Here is a 20532-nt window from a genome sequence, read left to right on the forward strand (position 1 = left end):
TGAGGTTCCAACCGGAGTCCATGGCTGCCCTCTAGTGGCAGCAAGGGAAAGTGAACCCTCCAGGTGTCCCAACCCCCACCCTTTGCATGAGGGCCTCTCAATTCCTGACTGTCCCTTCAGGTCAGCGCTTTGGGATTTAACTCAGTTAGGAACCCTGTCATCACCCACAGAGTAGTGGGTAGGAGTCATCTGCGGAAATTAACTGCTGGATCGATAGGGCAAGGCCCCTGGAAGAAGTTAATAGCCCTCAGTCACACTGACTGAGCTACGGGGCAGCAGCGCCTGACTTAGCCAGCGTGAGGGCTAAGACTACAAGGGAAGCTGTGTGGCTCAGGCACATGCCACTCACTCTGCACGAGGGACAAGACCATGCTCTTGAAATTCTGTCAAATCCTCCACAGGAGGGCCATGGCTGGATGCTGGGGCAGACACTGCTGGTGGCCTGCAGGCCCCACCCTGGGCCCACCAGACACCTGGGGAATGAGCTGAGGCTCCACCATCTCCCTTCCCTTAGCAGCACCTTAGCCCCATCTCCACCTTGTCTGGCTCCTCAGGTGAATCCAAGTCACCTCTGGGGCCCACCCAGTCCCAGGTACACCTCCCGCTCCCTGCCTTCTTTTCTTCCCCTATCTGAACTTCTTTGCTGTAGGTCCCCCTGGGACCTATCCTGTTCAAAGCTCCACCACAAGTAAGGGTCGGGGCTGGGCACAAGGCGGGCACTTGGGGCTGCTAGGGAGCGAACTGCTTGGCTGTCCTCTGGCCTTTCTCCCTTCAGTCCTCGTCTCCCACGGGGCTGTAAGCTCCCCACTGCAGGAGGCTTTCTTTCACCTTCTCAAATACCCCAAGAGCTCAGATGGGCAGGGGTGCAATTAAACCAGCAGGAAGTGACACCATAGCCTTTAAAAGTCTTGCCACGGCTGCCCTGGAGAGGTCAGGTATCTGGGACCCAGCCGACCCCTCAATGTCTGCTTCTAGAAGCTGAGACAGTGCAGTCCCTCTGATGCCAGGACATTTGTCAGTGTCTGGAGACATTTTTGGTTATCATGCTTGGAGATCAGGGTACTCTGGCATCTGACGGATGAGGGACAGAGATGTTGATAGAACCTCCAGTGGCTAGGACCCCCACATGAAGAGTTATCAGGCTCGAAATACCAACAGTGCTGAGGCTGAGAAGCTCCCGTCTAAGGAGACTTCATATTATTTTTTAACTTCCTAGTAACAACAAATGTGTAAGAAAAATACCAGAACTGGTGATTCCACTGGGAATATATAACTTTCACCACAGGACAATAACATGCCATTACAAGAGCTCACTGATGTAGCCCTACTGGGAGCAGGTACTAGGCTGGGCCAGGTCTACGTGGTGAGCAAGGCCTTGGGTCACAGGGCTGGACAAACCCAAATCCAGTGCCTGGCTCCCTGGCTCCCTGGCTCTGCGATTTTGAGTAAATTACTCCATTTCTCCTTTCCTCGGTCAAATAGGGACTGTATCAGATCCTGCCTCATAGAATTACCTAGAAAAGCACTGCAGAAAGTACTCCACAAACATTAGCTGCTATTATGAGGAAAGGGTTCAGAGAAACTATTTACAGCATCACCAGGCAGCACAGGGCATTGCAACCCCTGTTTTATATATCTGTCACATTCTGGGCCCACCTGTGGACCACAGGAAACAGACAGAAGGGCTGAATAACTGCCACGTGTCCTGGGGAACGCCACTCACATTCAGAGACTTTAAATGTTTGGGCTGTTTACTTGGAAAGAAATGATGATTAATTTCCATTCCTCTGTATGTGCTGCGGTTGTGGTGGGTGGGGTGGAGCCGGTTTCTTGGCTTTCAAGACTGAAATGTGTGCTTGAGGAAGAAAAAGGATGAAGAGGCGGGGCAGAGTCATAGGAACAGAAAAGCAACCGAAGTTACTTAGGCTTTTATAGGGGCATTGGTTAATGCCCCTGCCCACAGCTGGCACCTCAAGTGTGTGTGTGTGTGTGAGACTCCCAGCTCTCCCACACAGCCTGAGTGTACAGAATGAATCAAGAGGAAACAGGCGGTGTCTAGGAGGGAGGGCAGGCAGAGGAGCCATCCTTTGAAAATGGTGACTCAGGGTCGCAGAGACAAAGAGAGAATGGAGCCTGTGTCCCAAAGATCCATTCATAGGCCCCAGCCACCACCAGGGCCCTGTCTCTCCCCACAGGGCCCTGTCTCTCCCCTCCTCTCCTCAGGCTGGCCAAACTTCCCTTCCACACCCAAAACGTTGGAAAGGATTTCAAGGCTGTCCAGACCTACAGCTGGAGCCAGGGTGGGTGAGCTTGGGCCAGAGACGACTCTTCAAACCTCTCTGTCCCCTGGTGAATGAAGCAGGACCACATGACCTTCTTCACAGAGCACTGTGCACTGGGCACTGGTTCAGCCTGGTGCCCAGCAGGTACCTGATAACCCACCATGCCACTCCTTCCTTCCCTCCTGGCTGACCTTGATGTTCACCTTAACCTCACTACACCTGCAGAACATGGAACAGGTGGAAGGGGGGACACCTTCAGCAGAGGGGGTGGTTAACAGAAGTACCTTCCCAGGCTGACTTCCATCCCTTTACTCTCACTGGACCCACCCCGCACCTCCAGGACCCCCACCATGCAGGACTGGTACAGGATAGGGCTAGTGTTGTAGAAGAGGAATTTGCTCAGGGTCACAGAGTAGCCTCCAACTCCAAGGCCCTGCCCTGTCTTCCTCTAGCTGTGAAGGGGCACCTATCCAATTTTTCATACCAGAAGCTAGGAGCATCTACCAAGCACCTACCAAGCACAAGCACATTTGAGGAAGCTGGCCTAAGCTGGGTGCACCTCAAGGGTAGAGCAAGATCTTCTAAGAGGACTTCTGCTGTGGGCAGTGCTGCCCAGTGTTTAGCACCACCTCCAAAAGCCAACCAGGCCCTGCATGCATAATCCTGGCTCCACCCAGGCCAGTTCACATTTGTTCTCTATGCCTCAGTTTTCCACCTACCTCACAGGGAGGACTAACACAAGCAAACACTTCACAAGTGTCTTGTATTTAGTAATACTTCATTTAGCATGAATTATTATATGAAATAGTCATTAGATGGATGGACAGAGCATTGAAATTAGAACAGTCCCCTCCCCACGAACACTCCTCCACAAGGTTCCCATATACATGGTCACCCCCTAGTGCTTTCTGGGGAGGGAGGACTTCTAAGCTCTATAGTGCAGGGGTCAGCAAACTGTTTTCCATAAAGGGAAAATAAAGAGACCAAATACTATAGGTTTTGCCACAAGATCCCAATTGCAACCACTCAACTCTACCATAAGACAATCTGTGAGTAAATGGGTGTGACTGTGTTCTAATAAAGGTTTATTTACAAAAACAAGGGCAGCCAAGCCTACTGCTCAAGTTCAGCTTGTAGAGGTCACAGTGGGTTTCCAAGGGCACTGACAGCCTCACAGGGTCCAGCCTGGTTCTTCCTCCAAACCTCTGCAGAGCGGGAGCTGAGGGCCACATCTGTGTTCCCCAGATTCATCCCTGGGAGCTCACAACTGGCAGACAGAGGGGTTCCCGCCTGGGCACATCACGATGAGGGCAATGACAATTCCAGCTAGAGCTGCCTGGGCAGTAAAAATAGGAATCCTGTTTTTGCTGGGCCACTGTGTCTGAAACGGGGACTCAGTAACTAAACAAGGATCACCTGCTTTGTTGGATGTGGGCAGAGGCAGCTGGGCTCCGTGGGCCCCAAGTCCTTCCACAGTTGTAGGTGGTCTGAGGAGCCCACGACTGTGGCCAGTCCTATCCATCTTGGCTACCCGGGCCCCTGAATCCATTGGTCCTAAACAAGGATACCAACATTCCCCGGCATCACACTTGAGAAATAAAAAAAAAAAAAAAAAGCAAAAGGTATAAAGTTCGTGTCTGGGGCTGTAGTCTGCCCAGTCATGGACTGCATGAGAATAATAGAAACAAATGACAGTACCACTGGTTCTGATGTTCTCAGCAGTTATGACATATCAGGTGCTCTGGTGGGTGTTCACATGTGATTCAATCCAAGTAGGCCTTGCCCCACTTCACAGTTGAGGGTACTGGGTTCAGAGTTCAAGGGACTTGCCCACAGTGACTTGGGCTCCAGTAGCAGAACTGGGATTCACCCTCAGAGGTGGCTCCAGAGCTGCACTTCTCCCTCTCTTCATTGGCCAGGTAGGAGGGGAGTGCAAAGGCAGCCTGCTTCAGGGTCCGGCCCTCTCACACTACTACTATTATTATTATTATTATGGTACCAGGGATTGGACCCAGGGTGCTTAACCACTGAGCCACATCCCCAGCCCTTTTTATTTTTTGAGACAAAGTCTCCCTAAGTTGCTGAGGGCCTCCCTAAGTTGCTGAGACTAGCTTTGAACTCACGATCCTCCTGCCTCAGCCTCCTGAGCCCCTGGCATTACAGGGGTGTGCCACCATGCCTAGCCTCTGGAAGATCCAGAGCTGGTGCCATGCCCCACACCTTCCAGCCCTCCTCTAATAAGGGCTGTTAGAGAAACAGAGGGATGAATAGTGCACAGGCCCACCAGGGCCTGTGGCCACCTGCCTGCCCACAGCACTGCAGCCTCCTCTGCCTCCCAGAGTGGCCTCACCACAGTTTGCTCCAAATTCCAGGCAAGGCACTCCACTTCCTTCTCTTCCAGGGAGCTGAAGGCTTAAACTCTGTGTCCCCCAACAGCTCAAAAGGGATGCAGCTCTGATGGGTAGGCTGCTGGGTGGGACAGGGTGCCCACTGGATGGAAATGCTCACCCCTGGTTCTAGTCGGACTGCTGTGCTCAGAGCAACTGCCCATCTAGAAACACCCCCAAAGGAGGTCAAAGTCTAGCAAACACCAAGCCCCTATTCCTCCTGGAGATCTGCTACCTTCCCTCACTCACAGGTTACTGTCTAAAGAGTCAGACATCAACCCCCTGCTTCCCAAGCTTCTTTGGACAGGGGCCCTCCCCTCCTGCAGATCCCAGCCCACCTAGATGCCTGGGCCTCACCCACCTCCTCTGCCCCTCCCTGATTCCTGTGGCTCACCACACCAGAGCCCAGCTCAAACTTGACCTTCTATTGTGTGTCTGGGCCCAGCCAGCCCTCTGATGGCTTTCAGGAGTGAGCTCAGGTCCTCCTGCTTCCAGCGGGCAACTTCAGGGGAAATGGAGTAGGCAGGGTCACCAGAGGCTCACAGCACGAGAGGAGAGGGGCGTTGTTGTTTTTTGGAAAAAATAAAAACTAGACAAGAAATATGAAAGATAAACATCAAAGTGGTAATAATGATTATCCAGAAGAGAGAGCCGGAGAGGGGCTGAAGGCTGAGCTGGTCACTGCTGGCCAATGGTTCAATCAACCAAGTCTACCTAATGGAGCCTCCATAAAAACTGCACAGCGCGAGGTCTGGAGAGCTTCCGGCTTCTAGCTGAACTCGGGGAGGGTGGCTAAGGAAGCTCCGCGCCCCTTCCTGCATGCTATGTGTGCCTTCCACCTGGCTGTTCCTGAGCTGTGACAGTCTATAAGAACCCAGTGACCTCAGAAGGGAACTGTTTTCCTCGTTCTGTAAACTGGTCTAGCAAATTAGGGAGTCTGAGAAGGAGTTGTGGAAACCTCTAATTTGTAGCCAAGTCAAACAGAAGTCATGGGTTGTAACCTGCTCCTGGCAACTGGCATCGGAAGTAGGGGAGGCAGTCTGGTGGGACAGCCTATGGGACCTGAGCTAATGCTGGTTGGTGAAGGAACTAAACTGAATTGTAGGGACCCCTCCTAGCTGGTGCTGGAGAACAGGTTGTGGGTGAGAGGGAACCCACAGGCCACAGAGGGGTCTGTTGAGAATACAGAGTAGGAGAAAATAGTAAGTTTCTTTTTTCCAATTACACAGATATGAATCGTCTATTCAAAAGCAGGTTAAATAAGAATGGATCAAGTGAAATTTAACAAAATGACCACCAGGTTTCTAAGACCTCCAAGCAGTCAGTGAAAAGGACATTGCAGATGTCCTGGGTCATCCTACCTCCTGGTCACCCTGCCTCCCTGCGAATGAGGGCTGAATGACGAGAGCTCAGGCCTATGACAAGTTTATCCTCCCAGGGAGACAGGCACGTTCAGCATGTCTCCCCTCTTGCCAGTGACACCCTCCAGCCCCGGCTCACAGTGTCTGTGGAGGATGCAAATCCCTGCAGCAGGGACAGACAGGAGCCCCTGGCCTGCCGGGAGAGAGAACTTGCAGCAGGCAGGGTGGCCTCGGAGATATGCCTGCCTACAAAGCACCCTCCTGATTCTGGAGCTTCTCCCTCCCTCGCCACTGCCACCCCACACACACCACACACCACCACTCCCAGCCTGGCACCCGACTCCAGCCACCCCCTCGCTATTCACTGAGGGGTTCCTGCTTCACCCAGCAGCAAACTACCAAGGCAGGTATCCCAGGCACCATGGAACTGGGGCCGGGAAGAACGAGGGGCCCTTACTACACCACACAGGCAGCGAGCTTCCTGCTCCTTCACTCACAGTGGCACCCCAAATGATGCCAGGCTTGTATTTTCACCATGATTCCCCTTGCTGTTCTCTGGAAGCTAGAATGAGCAAGAATCAGCCTTCCCAATTGGTTTCTGGGGAACCTGAGATCAGAGAAGTAAAATGGCTTTGCCTATACCTCGGTGACAAGGGATGATAGCAGGCCAGTGCCAAGCTACTCCCTCCCTCTGTGCCCTCAACACCACCTTCTAGGCCTGGCTCCCCTCCCCCTTCAGAAGACAGTCACTCCTGCCCTCCTTCTCAGTGGCGTCCCCTGAGGCGTGCAGCCTTCTGAAGCTCGGCCCTTCTGCACAGCCTTGTCTGACAAGATGTGACATGTGCCAGCCCGGCTCCATCCTCTCTGGAGAGTGTGCATGCATACACACACACACACACACACACACACACACACACAGAGGCCAGACCAGAGCTGAGGCAGCATCAAAAGCACTGGCCAAGGAGAAAGGTCCAGGTTCTGCTTGGCCGCAGCGACGACGACCTACCCCTTCTTCAGGTTTTTCACATAGGCGCTCTGGAGGGCAGCTTCCAGAAAGTAGGTGAGCTCATAGTCAACCGGGTGAGAGACTTTCAGATGCCGTGACGTGCTGTTGTTTGTGGTCTAAGAAGAGAACAGAGTGGGAGAGCCGCTGTTTTAAAGTTCAGAGGCAGAAGGGTCTGGGGAATGACAGCCCAGCTGGAGGAAGTGGCCCTACCCCAGTCCCAGCTGCTTACAGGGCACATTATGCAATGCTCAGATAAAACTCAACCCAGCTCACTTAGATTTAAAGTGCGTCTAAGGGCTGGGAATGCAGCTCATTGGTCGAGCACTTGCTGAGCACGTGCAAGGCCCTGGGTTTAATCCCCGACACCACAAAAATACAAAACCAACATGTCTCAAGTTTCCTCCCCTCATCCATATGCTGGAAGCCACAAGCCCCATGTTTAACATGATTTGTTCAACAGTCACAGAGCTTTAAATTCATTAACTCGTTTCATCTTCAGAGCCATGCTCAAGGGTCGGAACTGTGGGTCTTGGTCCCATTTCAAAGGTGAGAACCTTGAGGCACGATGTGATGCTCCTCCTGCCCAGTCACTCGGCCTGTGGGTGGCAGAGCCAGGCAGTCAGGCTCAGACCCCACACTTTTCCTCTCACTACTCGCAGATACCCCTATCTGTTCCTGGCTGCAGAGATGTCCCCCTTCCACAGAGAGCAAGCACCACTGCCTGAGCAGAGGTAGAGAGGTCGCTTCACCTGGGACCGTGCTCTTCAGGGGTTGTCTCCTGAACCCCAAGTAAAAAAAGAGGGGAAAAGGAAACTAGAGGAACAAGCCTCACTTAAGCCTTATGATAGTCCTTCATGGATGGGTCTGTGTGCTTCACTAGATGAGGAAACCCAGGCTGAGAAAGTGCCCGTGGTCACACAGCTGTGTGAGCCTGGACTTCAAACTCAAATCTGGCCAGCTACAGAGTTCAGGCCACTTATTTCTTATTGGTTAATTCATCTCACATAGGAGTGCCTGCCACCTGCCTGGCACTGCACCATCCCTGCTATACACCATGGCATGCCAGCACATCCCAGGGCTGAGACCCTGGTTCAGGATTAATGACATTATTAACTGAGTGTCACTCAAGACTCAGCTCTGACAGGGTGACCCAGTCCTGCCGAGACAGGCCTTCAGTATGCCACCTTTCTTGATCTATAACTTAAAAAAAGAAAACAAGCCCTTCTTTATCTTAGCTCTCAGAAATCAAAGTAGATTTAAGAGCGTTCCTTAATATCTCAGAAGTCAGGACTGGGTCTCGGGAAGACAGGAGGCATTTCTGAGAAGCACAGTTCTATGGCCCTCTGTGAAATTGAGATACCAATTATTGGGGCCTGCTTGTCCATTCCCTGTCACCAGGTGGTGACTTCAGCCCTAGACAGCTGCATAGCTCACCAACTTTAAAAAGACCAAAGCCTGGGCTTCCAGCTGAGGGCAATACATCTTTTTCATGAAAGTGTCCTTGGAAACACATGCAAATGTAAAGAGCCCCTAAAACACTGCTGTCTAGTGGTGACCCGATGACCTTAAGGAGGTCACGTGGAGGCTCAGTCTTCAAGTGGCCTCTGCTGATGCAGGGGCCTGTATGTGCAGCTACCTCTCTTTTCCTCCTGAAGTCCAATCAGGCAGGGAACCAGGCCAGTGGCTCTCAACAGAGGGTGAGCTGACCCTCGGAGGACATTTAGCAGTCTTCAGAGACATTCTGGTTGTCACAATTGGGGGTGTGTGCTGCTGACACCTGGTGGTAGAGGCCAGGGATGCTGCCAGACCCTACAACACACAGGGTAGCCCCCATAGCAAGGGATGGGCCCAGCAGTGCTATGGGGAAGTCTGGCCTGAGGTGGACTCCTCCAAGGACCATCACCAAAACCCTTGGGCTCTCCTGCCATTCATCACAGCAGAGGAGGCTCAGGTGTCTCTTGGCTCAGGACCACCTCCTCCTCCGGGGTACCAATCCTAACCTACCCTGCAGAGCATCTGCCATCTACCATCTAGGTCTCCGGGAGGCAGAGGGCCCAGCATACCCCACCCCTCTCCCAGGTGTCAGAGCCACGTGCCCCAACGTTTCCTGCCAATGCCACTCACTCACTGCATGAACTTTCAGAAGCTGTTTAACTCCTCTCCAAGCTTTATTTTCCTCATCTTAAAAATGGGAATAACAGCAGTACCTACTTCATCCAGTCAGTATGAGGGTCAAATTAAGGAATGCGTGTTATGACCTCAGGAGTGGTGGACACCAAAGCAGGTGTAAGTTAGCAGGGTCTCTCTTCCCTGCCTGCCCCCACTCCTCCACCGACCAAAACCAGAGCCCCTCAGCAGGGGAAGGGTTGGGTGCTCCATCAGCTGGAATGCACCACCTGCAGACAGTCAAGACAGGCCCACCACGGGGGAGCTGGGGACCCAGGGCCTGTGGACTGCCAGCACCCTGCTGGTCAGCTCTTTGCCCACCTCTGAAAGCCTTGGGTCAGTTCCATGGATGGGCAAGGTGATTCTCAACACCCAAGAGCAGGGAAGGACATCTAACTGCAAGAACCAACCTGACACTGCTCCTTCCAAGGGGACAGTGGCAAGCAATTGATTTATCTGTAAACCTCATCCACTAAACAGGGATTAATAGAAGACCTCTTCATAGGGGGTGAACCAGATAAAATAGATTTGCTCCTAAAAATTGAGTTTGCCATAGAGTTCTCTTACAGATGACAGAGACCCATTTATTTATTCAACCTACTTTATGGCGGTCAAGAGTCTCATTCTAATAGAAGTTTGATGCTACATTTTCCAACCGAGGTGGCTGACAGTCCTGAGGGGCAGGGAGGTACTTTGTTCTCATTCGCACAGGGTGACCTATGGGCTTAGCGTGGGCCTGCAGATAGAGGGGCTCCACAGAGAGCAGCTACTGCCTGGTGCTGTGACCCCCAGCTCACCTTCTCCAGTTCCTGCAGGAACACCTGAGCCACCCGGGAGGCCCTCTCGAAACAGGCGACCACTTCCTCCTCCCGCTCGGTCAGGCGGTAGTGGGAGGCGATGGAGTTGGGCAGGCGTTCCAGGGAGAGGCCTGCGGGAGGAAGAGAGCACCTGAGACCTGCCCCTTCCACGGGCCCAGGCTGGGCTCGCCCGAGGGGACATATGCTCTGGAGCAGCCAGTGGGAGGTGGAGGTCTGCGGAGGGGAGAGAAGCTAAAGCCATGGTGGTATTAGCAGCAGCAAGGAGCAAGCAACGGGCCAAGAAGGCTCCCAGGCCCAGCATGGGGACTCACACTGTCACCCTCAGTCCAACTCCTGTCCATCCTTGCAGGTCGACTCCCCAGGAAGCCACTCCTGTCCCTCCTTCCAGTGAATAGAAGAAAACCACCACCCTGCAGACGCTCCGATCTTTCTACACTGTACAGTAGTCACCATGGCCAGCTCTGTCCTCCCCCACTAGCTGAAAGCCCTGTGTGGGCAAACTGAAGTCTTCCTAGACCACCACGATCCCCAGCCTGCGCCCACGAGCAGGTGCTCAGGTCACGCAGCCCTCTGCATGTGCCCTTCCCATGTCTCTACCTTGCACAGGTTCCCTGTGTCCAGCTCCTATCTGCTTGTAGTGGACGCCTGCTCTTTTTGTACCTCACAGACATCCACATCCTGTCTTTCACTGATGACACTTGCTTTCCCTCCGACCACCCCTCCTGTGGTCTAAGCCAAAGATGAGGGACACAATGACTAGCTAAGAGTAAGCACATGGCCCAGTCGGGACCAATAAGAATCCATCGTGGAACTGCTACTCTTTTCCACTGGGGTTGTTGAGCTGGTACCTGAGGTCAGCTTGGAAATGTTAGAGAAAGCCTGCTGAACTTTCCGGTATATGAGGCAATACTGCTCCCCACCCCCAACTTTTTTTGTTTTCTTTTTGTTAATTTGAATTGTTTCTGTCGCTTGAAGTTAATGGAGGTCTGACTAGAAAATGCTTCCAGGACTATCACTTCCCAATGGGCAGAACCCATGTCTTTCTCATCTCTGTGCCCCACACACTCACTACCTTACACGTAATAGACATTCGAGATAACTTAATAAAGGAATGCTAAAAATGCAATCCTCCATTATTTCCTGCCCTACCAGTCCCAAGAGCCAACTGTCAATCCAAGTCATTAACATTTTCAATCTCCCCTCCCCTTTTCTCCTACTGCCTCATTTTAGGCAGTATCTCTAGAGTGGATAACCATACTGGCCTCCTAACTGACCTCCCTGAACTCCAGTCTCACTCCAGTCTAACCCATCCTGCACACTGCTCCCCAGGGGGCTCTTTGTAGAAGTCTCCATACTGCTGTGAGGTCCCAACTCCTGATGCTCCATACCAGGCCTTCTAAGACTTGTCACCTTTCCATCCTAATTTCTCACCCTGCCAGCCACATCCACATCCAACTTCCTGCTCCCAACTGCTGGGTTGAGAGATGGCTTCCTGACTTGCTCCAGTTGCTCCTTCTGCCTAAAATGCACTATCCACCAAGTTCACCCAAAAGTACTGCTCACCTTCTGACCCACTGAATGATACCTCCTCTATGAAGCCCTTCCTGATTCACCCTGGTACAACCAACGATTCCCTCCTGTGATCCCTGGTCTGTACATATTCCTGTCTCACTAGTTCTTACACTTATTATTCACATGTCTCCTCAACCAGACTGCAGGCTCCTTCCTTATGGTGTTTACCCTTCTCCCACCAGGCACATAGTGGGCACTGGACAATATTCACTGGTTGGATTAAAAAAAAAAAAAAACAAAAACCAAGCTTGATCATGTCTGACAAAGTACAAAGTGCTCTGCAAACACAGGGAAGGAATTATCACTGCTTTTCTTGGCTCCATTTCAACTCATACAGATTTAGTGACCTTGCCCTTGGCCAGGCTGGGGTGTGACTAAGTCCAAAGATCAGGGCACCTTGGCCTGGGCAAAGGGAGGTACAAAATGTGAAGGCCATTGCTCAACCCAAGGACTCAGCTACCTGGGTCACTGAGTGTCCACGTGCCCGCTGCCAAGTGACTCACAACCAGGAGGGAAAAGCTCCTCACTTCAGAGGACTCAACAGGGAGGAGGAACAGAGAAGGCAAGGAGGAGGTCAGTCCCCTCTTGCTCTCTTCTAGGGCTGTCCCAGTGCCTCCCCTCCAGACATGAGGCCTACACAACCTGTAGGGAGGCCTGGCCTGGACCAATTGCAGGTGGCAGGACACAACTGATTCCAAGAGGTGTAAAGTGCATGTGCTTAACACAGTAGTCCGGTGGTCCTCAGAAAGAGGTGCTGTGGCTGGGTTCCTTCCTGCCCCACCTCTGGGCCCAGCACGGGGATAGATAATGCAGGCTACCAGCAGGTTCCAGCTGCTGCTGTGAAGTGGTGAGCTCAGGAACACCAGCCTGTGGGCCCCACCTTCCTTGTACTTCAACTGTTCCTTCCACTCTGCTGGGGATTACTAAGATGCATCTCCAAGAATTCTAAGCCCGCTCTTCCGGAAAGCTCAGAGCAAAACCACCTCCTCTCTGAAGCTCTCCCTGGTCAAGTTTCCCTGCCTCCGATGCAGCAGAACACATTAGCTGCATCTCCTACATGCCCATTTTTCTTCTTCCCAGTGCTGCCGATTGAACCCAGGGCCTGGTGCTCACCAGGCAAGTGCTCTACCACTGGATGTTCAGGAAGGGCAGGATAAAAACCCAGATGAATGGGCAGATTTGGGCACGCTTGAGTGTAGAACCCAGTGGAGTTCCTCTCTCCTTAAAAAGCAGTTCTTAGAGAAGTCACACAGTGGGGTGTATTTACACAATAGAATTATACTCAGAATTATTTATTTATTTATTTATTTATTTTTGGTACCAGGAATTTTATCTCAGGGGCCCTCGACCATTGAGCCATATCCCCAGCCTTATTTTGTATTTTATTTAGAGACAGGGTCTCACTGAGTTGCTCAGTACCTCACCATTGCTGAGGCTGGCTTTGAACTTGTGATCCTCCTGTCTCAGCTTCCGGAGTCGCTGGGATTACAGGTGTGTGCCACTGTGCCCGGCTATATACTCAGAGTTTTTTTTTAAAAAGCAGCATATAAGTGTGTCTTATACACACATAAAATGGATGGATTCCTGAGAAATTATACAAAAGAAGCAAGATGTAAAAAGTACATACTGTGTAATTTCATTTACATGACCTTCAAAAAAAGGCAAATTAACATATATTATTGGAAAATAATCAGTGATTGGGGTGGGGGGTGGAGGTGGCAAAAGGGGCCTCAGGGAACTTTCTAGGGTGACAGAAATGTCCTACATCCTTATTAGACTGTGGACTCTGGGTTTCTACGCTAGTTCAACTCATCAAATTATATACTTAAGATTTGCACACATCTCACTGTATGAAAACTCATCTGAAAACAATGGAAATGATGCCTTTATTTATTTATTTATTTCTATGATACTGGGGCATTGAACCCAGGAGCACTCTACCTCTGAGCTACATCCCCAGTCCTTTTTTCTTCTTCTTTTTTTTTTTTTTTTCCTTTTTTCTTCTTGAGACAAAGTTTGGCACAGTTGCCAAGGCTGGTCTTGAACTCACAATCCTTCTGCCTCAGCTCTAGAGTAGCTGGGAGATTACAGGCATGCATCACTGTGCCTGGCAGATAACGCCTTTTTTAAAGGAAGCATTTGTGATCCAGAGAAACAAAAGATCAATGTCAAGAGGATATATCCATTGAATGGTCCTCTGCAAAATAAATTCCAACATACCTAAGACCAAAAGGGTTCCCAGAGATGGCAAGGGCTTTTCCTCAGTAGGATCACCAATCACCAATCACCCAGTTCTGCCCATAGAGAGAGGCATTTTTACCTGAGACTTGTTCTCTGACTGCTACGAAATGTAGCACAAATGTCTGATTGAACACATACCCAGGGTTTCTACGCCTCTACCCCATGAGCACTCCTGCACTGGAGGCCGTATTGCAACACCACCAGGTCCACAGTGGAGACTCCCTCCTGAGCCTGGCTCCCAAGGATCCCAGCAATTGTGGCACAGTCCTGTGGGGTGGGCAATAAGCCCGGGCAGCCAGGAAGTTCCCACATTGCCTACTGATTCCCACCTGTGAAAGAGGCCTTTTTGTGTGGTCACCCAGATTAACAAGCCTACCAGACACGAGGGGCCCTTTCAAGAGGAGGCCCCTCTTTTTCTTGAACTCTGCACTTTCGGTTTGGAGGCAATCTGATCCAGGCTGGTCCCAGTTTCTTCAGACAGAGATGACTCATCCCATCCCGGCAGCTGCCTTCCAAGAAGGCCTGCCCTGGGAGCCTCGGAGCCTGGAGCCACACATCTTCCTGTGCTGTAGGAACTACACTTTCCACATGGGGGGACACACTCTCCCGCCCTGCCCCAGCCAGCTCCCAAGAGAGGATTAAACCCAGTGCTGGGCCCCCCAAGTGAAGGGAAGAAGGAAAGAAATACAATTCATTCTTCAGCCCTCACGGAGGGAGCCTTAAGGCCAGGGAGGGAGGAACCCTCACAGATCATGTTCAAAAGTGGGCAATATGGTGGCTCCTCAGAACAGGAAAAAGAAGAGTTACATGACCCAGCAACCCCATCTCCATTACAGATTCAAAAGGATGGAGAGGAGGGTCTTGGAGAGATAGTTGAGTATCCATATTTAGAGTGGCATCATCCAAACAGCCAAAAAGTGGAACAGCCCAGAGGCTCCCAGACAGGTAAATGGACAAATCAAATGGTATACACATCCAATGTAGTATTCTTCACCTTTAAAAAGGAAGGAAATTCTAATACACGCTACAGTACAGATAAACTTTGAGAATATTATGCTTAGTGAAATAAGCCAGACACTGGAAAGGCAAACACTGTATGATTCTACTTATATGAAGCCAGATTCACAGAATCAGAAAATAAAAGGGTGGTTGCCAAAATAAAAGAGGATGGGGGAGGAGGGAATAAGGAGTTGTTATTTCATGGGGACACACTTTCCATTTTGCAAGACAAGAAGGGTTCTGGAGATTGGTTGCATAACAATGTGAACATTAAAGAGTTCTAGAGGTTGGTTGCATAATAATGTTCTTCGTGAACTGTACACTTAACATTTACACACAAACACACAAATTCCTGGTCTGGCATATGCTAAGTATGGCTCCCTACCTCTAAGCTACACCCTCAGCCCTGATATCTATATTTTAACACAATTTCTTAAATAAATTTAAAAAAAAGGCAGACAATTTGGCTTCTGTATTCAAGTTTCCAAAAAGTGTTACTCTTTGATCCAGTAATTCTATTTCTTGGATGAATGCAAAAATTTAGCTTCAAGGAGAGCCACTGCAGCATCCTTTATGATGGTAAAAAAAGAGATTAAACTGGGCCCACACCTGTAATCCCAGCTACCGCTCCTCTGGAGGCTGAGATAGGAGGATCACAAATTAAAAGCCAGCCTCAGCAATAGCGAAGCAACCAGTGAAACCCTGTCTCTAAATAAAATACAAAATAGGGCTGGGGATGTGACTTAGTGTTGAGTGTCCCTGAGCTCAATTCCTGGTATAAAAAAAAAAAGAGAGAGAGAGAGATAGTATATAGATCCAAAGACAGGCCAAGTTTGCAAAACCATGATGAATCCTTACAATGAAATGCTATGAAGTTGCTTACACTGATACAGACATGAAAAATGAGTCATAAAATATTAACTTTAAAAAGCATAGTAACAGGCTAAGGTCGTGGCTCAGTGGTAACATGCTTGCCTAGCATGCGTGAGGCACAGGGTTCAATTCTCAGTACCACATACAAATAAGTAAATGTTCATTAACAATTTTTAAAAAATTAAATAAATAAATAAAAAGCAAATGGTAAAACATGAACTTATGAACTATTGTGATTATATTATTATTTGCAATACTGGGGATTAAACCAGGGCCTTACACAGTTAAGCCAGTGCTCTACCACTGAATTACATCCCCAGACCTTTTTATTTTTTTCTTTTAATTTTATTTTGATAAAGGATCTCATTAAATTGTCCAGGTTGGCCTCAAACTTGTGATCCTCCTGCCTCAGCCTCATGAGTAGCTGAGATTAAAGGTGTGCACCACTATGCCTGGCTATGAACTTATTTTTATTTTAAAAAGCCCATATAAACCTATAGGAAAAAAAAAAAAAAAAAAGACTGGAAAGAAACACTTCAGAATGTTTATAGAGAACTAAGTCTCAGTGTGCCCAAACAAAAAATGAGATCACTAACAATGCCTAGCTTGTACTGCAGCCATGAAAATTAGATCAAATGAAATATCACAAAGATAATACATGATTTTAGAAAACAATTCTGGTGATGCTCATGATGCACCACAATACTTAGGTAGGGGCTGAACCTTCCCCAGGGCTCTGGATGAGAGCGCTGTCCCAGGGAGAACAGATTCATTCCAAGACCCGATAGCTAAGAGTGCCAGAGGGAAGACGGGATTCAGGTCCTCTGGCTTTGACACAAAGCCCAGACTCCCAGGTGTCTTCCTTTATTCTTAGAGACCCACAGGGGTCCCCAAATCTCAGGCTCTTTACTTTCATATGAGCATCCAAGGCTGAGTCAGAGGTATCTACCCCACCAGGTGATGGGTGGTCTTGGTGCTGGCTTCTCTGATGTGTTCCTCAAAACCCTGTGCACCCTTCACTTCCCCTGCACTTTCGTGTAGCCTCCAACAACGGAGGTGAGGGCTGCCAGCACAAGAGGCAGGGAGACCACACACCCTCTGCCTGTCCAGCCCCATGACCTCCCTCCTGCGGCTCTGTTTACCACCTTGCCTCCAGTGCCCGGCTGGTAGAAGATGCATCTTGTCCTGTTTGGTAACCCTCAGCCCAGGAAGACACCCAGTGAAGGCTGGTGAGCACACACGAACACACCCAGCCTCCTCCTGAGCTGCCCCAACTTTGACCCACTCCTTTCTCCAGCTGCAGGCCAGTGCCTCTGGGGCCAGGGCAGCAACACCAAGGCTTCACCCTTTCACGACAAGGCAGACAGTCTGTACCCCTTGAGAAGGAGGCCAAAATCAACAGCTCATTCCTGTCATACCAGGGCTTAAAAAACAAAACAAAATAAAACGGAATCCAAATACACCACCCTCCTGCCCTGGGAGCAGCCTGGTGTTCTTATTTTTAAAAATCTCAATAAGCCATAAAATCCCAGGTGAGAACAGAATACCTTAGGGTCGCACTGACCAAGAGAGAACAGAGTAACAATAAAACAACAAAAAAGCCTTGAAGAGTGAGGAGAAAAGAATTTGCACATGACAGTCCCCACTGCGGCTGAGCACTTGGCTTTTATCACCATCACAGTGCACAGCAGTTCCACCACCCAGCATTCCTTGCGGTACTTTTTGTGACCTGGGGTCGTGTTTCTTCACAGCTATTCAGCAAGTCTGCCCAGAGCATGGGCTGTGGCCTCCCTGGCACTGAGTGTGAGAGGGCTGGCTAAGGCTGAATCGGGGCATGGCTGCTTCCCAAGGAACCCACAGCCCATTTGTGGAGCCACAGTAAGCCCCAAACTAGGCATCGATGACTAAGGCCTGAAAGGCTCACAGCGGAACTTGTGGGGACAAGTGGAGGTCATTCTCCGGATTGTCAGCATACTAAGCAAGTGTCAGAGAAGCAGAAGGGACACAGGCCTGAGGGGAGGGGAAGGAAGCCGTTTGTTATGGAACAGCCCTCTGAGGTGGACAGTAGCACCATGGCTTTCTGGGACTGAACCAGTTTAGGTTCGCCATGTTGAAAAAGCAGGCCTTGCAGCATCCTGGATGCCTGTCAAAGCTGGGATATCCCCTGGTGCTCTCACCAAAACAAAGAGGATAATTTGTTGCTTAGCCTTGTCTAGGGCCCAGATCCTAAGACATGTTGACAACCAGGTGAGCCCTATTTGAGCAAGAAACGGGCTGTGCAACACTTCATGGGGAAGCAAATGGGGGCCAAACTTTTAGGACGCCAGTCAAAGGACACCTGAGAGCCAGGTGAGGTGGCACATGCCTGTGATCCCAGAGGCTCAGGAGGCCGAGGCAGGAGGACTGCAGTTCAAAGCCAGCTTCAGCAACTTAGCAAAACCCCTAAGCAACTTAGGGAGACCCTGTCTCAAAATAAAAAATTAAAAAGCCTGCTGATATGGATTAGAAGCCCTTTCGCCCAGGTGCAACAATCCAAGGTGGTTGAAGGTCAAGTCAGATCTTTGGAACTGGAAATCCCCTGACCCTGCTAGAGGCAGTGCCAGAGAGACAGAGAGACAGGACCCTAAACAGGAGATAGGCTGGGCCTGGGGAAGGCCTGACCACCTCCCCAGGACCTGATAAGGACCTCCTGCTGTGGCTCTCACTGTGTGGCAGGAACAAAATGCAGCTCTCAGGGAAAGGGCATGTGCCCCCAGCCCCACCAGCCCAGCCAGTGGCCTACCCATTAAATGGGGGGCTGGAGACAGAGAGGAGGCAAAAGGCCTCCCACTGAGGGCAGAATGCTCAGGTCTGGATCTAGAGCCAAGGACTTTGAGTAATAGTCTTCAGCTCCCAAAGGCCTACAGCTAGGAGCTCTTGGGAGCTACAAACAGGGCCTTGAACTGTTCAACTCTTAAAGTCATCTCCAGTGGTCTACTTCCACTAAGAGGTGGGCTGCCCAGGAGCAGCAGCCCACAGGGAACTCTTCACAAATGCCCCTGTCAGGTGGACAAAACGCTGAGAGCCTGCAATGGAGCGAACTGGGAGCAGCCAGCAGCCAACCAGCACAGCTACATCCTGCCCAGCAGGCCACGGTAATATGCTAAAAAGCAACACACTCAGGTGTTTCATTTTCCAGCTTTTTCCAAACAACAGACCTCACTGATGCTAAGACCTGTCCATCGATGCAAGGACTGGATTGGAAAGAGTGGCACCAGAAAGTTTTTTTTTTTTTTTTTTTAAAGAAAGAGAGAGAGAGAGAGAGAGAGAGAGAATTTTTTAATATTTATTTTTTAGTTTGTTTTTGGCAGACACAACATCTTTGTTTGCATGTGGTGCTGAGGATCGAACCCAGGCCGCACGCATGCCAGGCGAGCGCACTATCACTTGAGCCACATCCCCAGCCCCAATACCAGAAAGTTTGTGTGTCACACAAGTTCTGCCCACAGTTGCTACATGCTTAGCTCCTCCAACCAAAGGGCTGCTTCTCTCGGAGCAACTCCACAAAGCGACAGGTTTTGGTCACCTGCCTACTGTTCCTTCAACGGAAGGGACCCTAACTGTTCATCTTGGCATCCCAGAAGGTGTTTGCTGAATTGACTATTTGCAAACTGTACTCTCTCCATGGGAACTGGGCCAGGGACCTCGTGGGAAAGAACACAAGAAGCCAGACCTCTGGAAGAAGAAGCCCACTGACCCCTGACTGAGAAGAACAGGGATGCGCATACCGTACCCGGGTCCAAGTGAGCTTGGAGGAGGGAGAGATGCTATGGAAGGGGTAAGGGGGAGCTGCTGGTGCACAGGGGTCTGAACTGGAAGTTGGGACATCATGATTCAGTGCAGAGCAAAATTAAAAAAGGATGGGATCATCAAGGACAATGGCTCAAGACAAAAAGAAGGGCCAAGACCCCACAGATCATGTTGGGAACCAGGAGCAGATCTCGTCTGGGGGACATGTGGGGCTCCAGGAGGGGAGAAGGGAGAGAGGAGATTGGTTGAGGGTGCAGAAATGACTAGCTGTCCTCAAGGAATTCAGTGGAATTCAGGGCTGACAGTTATGGGCACTTGCAACTGAGAACCCAGGGCTCAGTCAAGGGCTTCACAAGAATTAGGTGCGCTGCCAACAGGCTCTCCTGAAAGGGCCCTGAACCCCAACTATTTCAGAGTAAATGAAAGATGTTCTCTGTCCCCAAACACACCAGGACCGCAGTAGGGCTGCTCCATCCAAAATATGTTCCTGTAACCCATTCCTGGAATTAGCCCAGAGATACTTTCTTTCCCAGGGCCTTCTCCTGGTCTGACATATTTGGTGAGGGGACAATGGAGTGGCAGAAGTAACAATGGGACCACAGCAGGGTCTGAGGAATGGGGCAGGAGGCGGGAAGCTTCCACACTGGCCCAAGATGGCGGGAGTTACATTGGAACAGAAAAGGAGATTTTTCTGAATAACTTACCCACCAGCACACACCCCTCAGGAAAGCAGACCCTGGGGAAGTGGTACAGGGTCTCATCTCTTCAGTTCCTGCTCCCCCCCGGGGGCTGAAGAAGGTGCAGAGAAGAGAAGGTCCTCATTGGCACAAGCCTATTTAGGAGGAAACTGCAATCTTCTCCTATCATCCGCTGGTGGGCTCCTGTGTTACACGCAGCACACAGCTCTGGCCACCAATACAACTTACAGGCTGTATGAGCTTGGGCAAGCCTCAGTGTCTCCGTCCATAAAGGGCACAACAACCACCTCTCGTCTCACAGTGGGGATGAAGGTTAGTCCACAAGCATTCATTAAACCTG

The 20532-nt window shown here is 50.5% G+C and overlaps 1 protein-coding gene across 10 annotated transcripts in view; it reads right to left on the reverse strand.

Annotated features, from left to right (window-relative positions):
* Positions 1–20532, reverse strand: part of Ttc7a (tetratricopeptide repeat domain 7A) — a 115424-nt gene that overhangs the window by 77235 nt on the left and 17657 nt on the right. For all 10 annotated transcript variants that reach the window (XR_006847250.2, XM_046424712.2, XM_046424729.2 and 7 more), the window contains exons 4-5: positions 10000–10130; positions 7037–7152 (exon numbers count right to left, since the gene is read on the reverse strand). Coding sequence is in view for 9 of the 10 variants with exons in the window: in XM_046424712.2 (XP_046280668.1) it covers positions 7037–7152; positions 10000–10130 (247 nt within the window). In the remaining variant the exon portion in view is untranslated. The remainder of the gene's footprint in view (positions 1–7036; positions 7153–9999; positions 10131–20532) is intronic.

The sequence above is a fragment of the Marmota monax genome, unplaced genomic scaffold (assembly GCF_021218885.2).
Source record: "Marmota monax isolate L192 unplaced genomic scaffold, Marmota_monax_Labrador192_F-V1.1 WCK01_AAM20220418_F8-fsc00015, whole genome shotgun sequence".
NCBI classification, from domain to species: Eukaryota; Metazoa; Chordata; class Mammalia; order Rodentia; family Sciuridae; genus Marmota; species Marmota monax.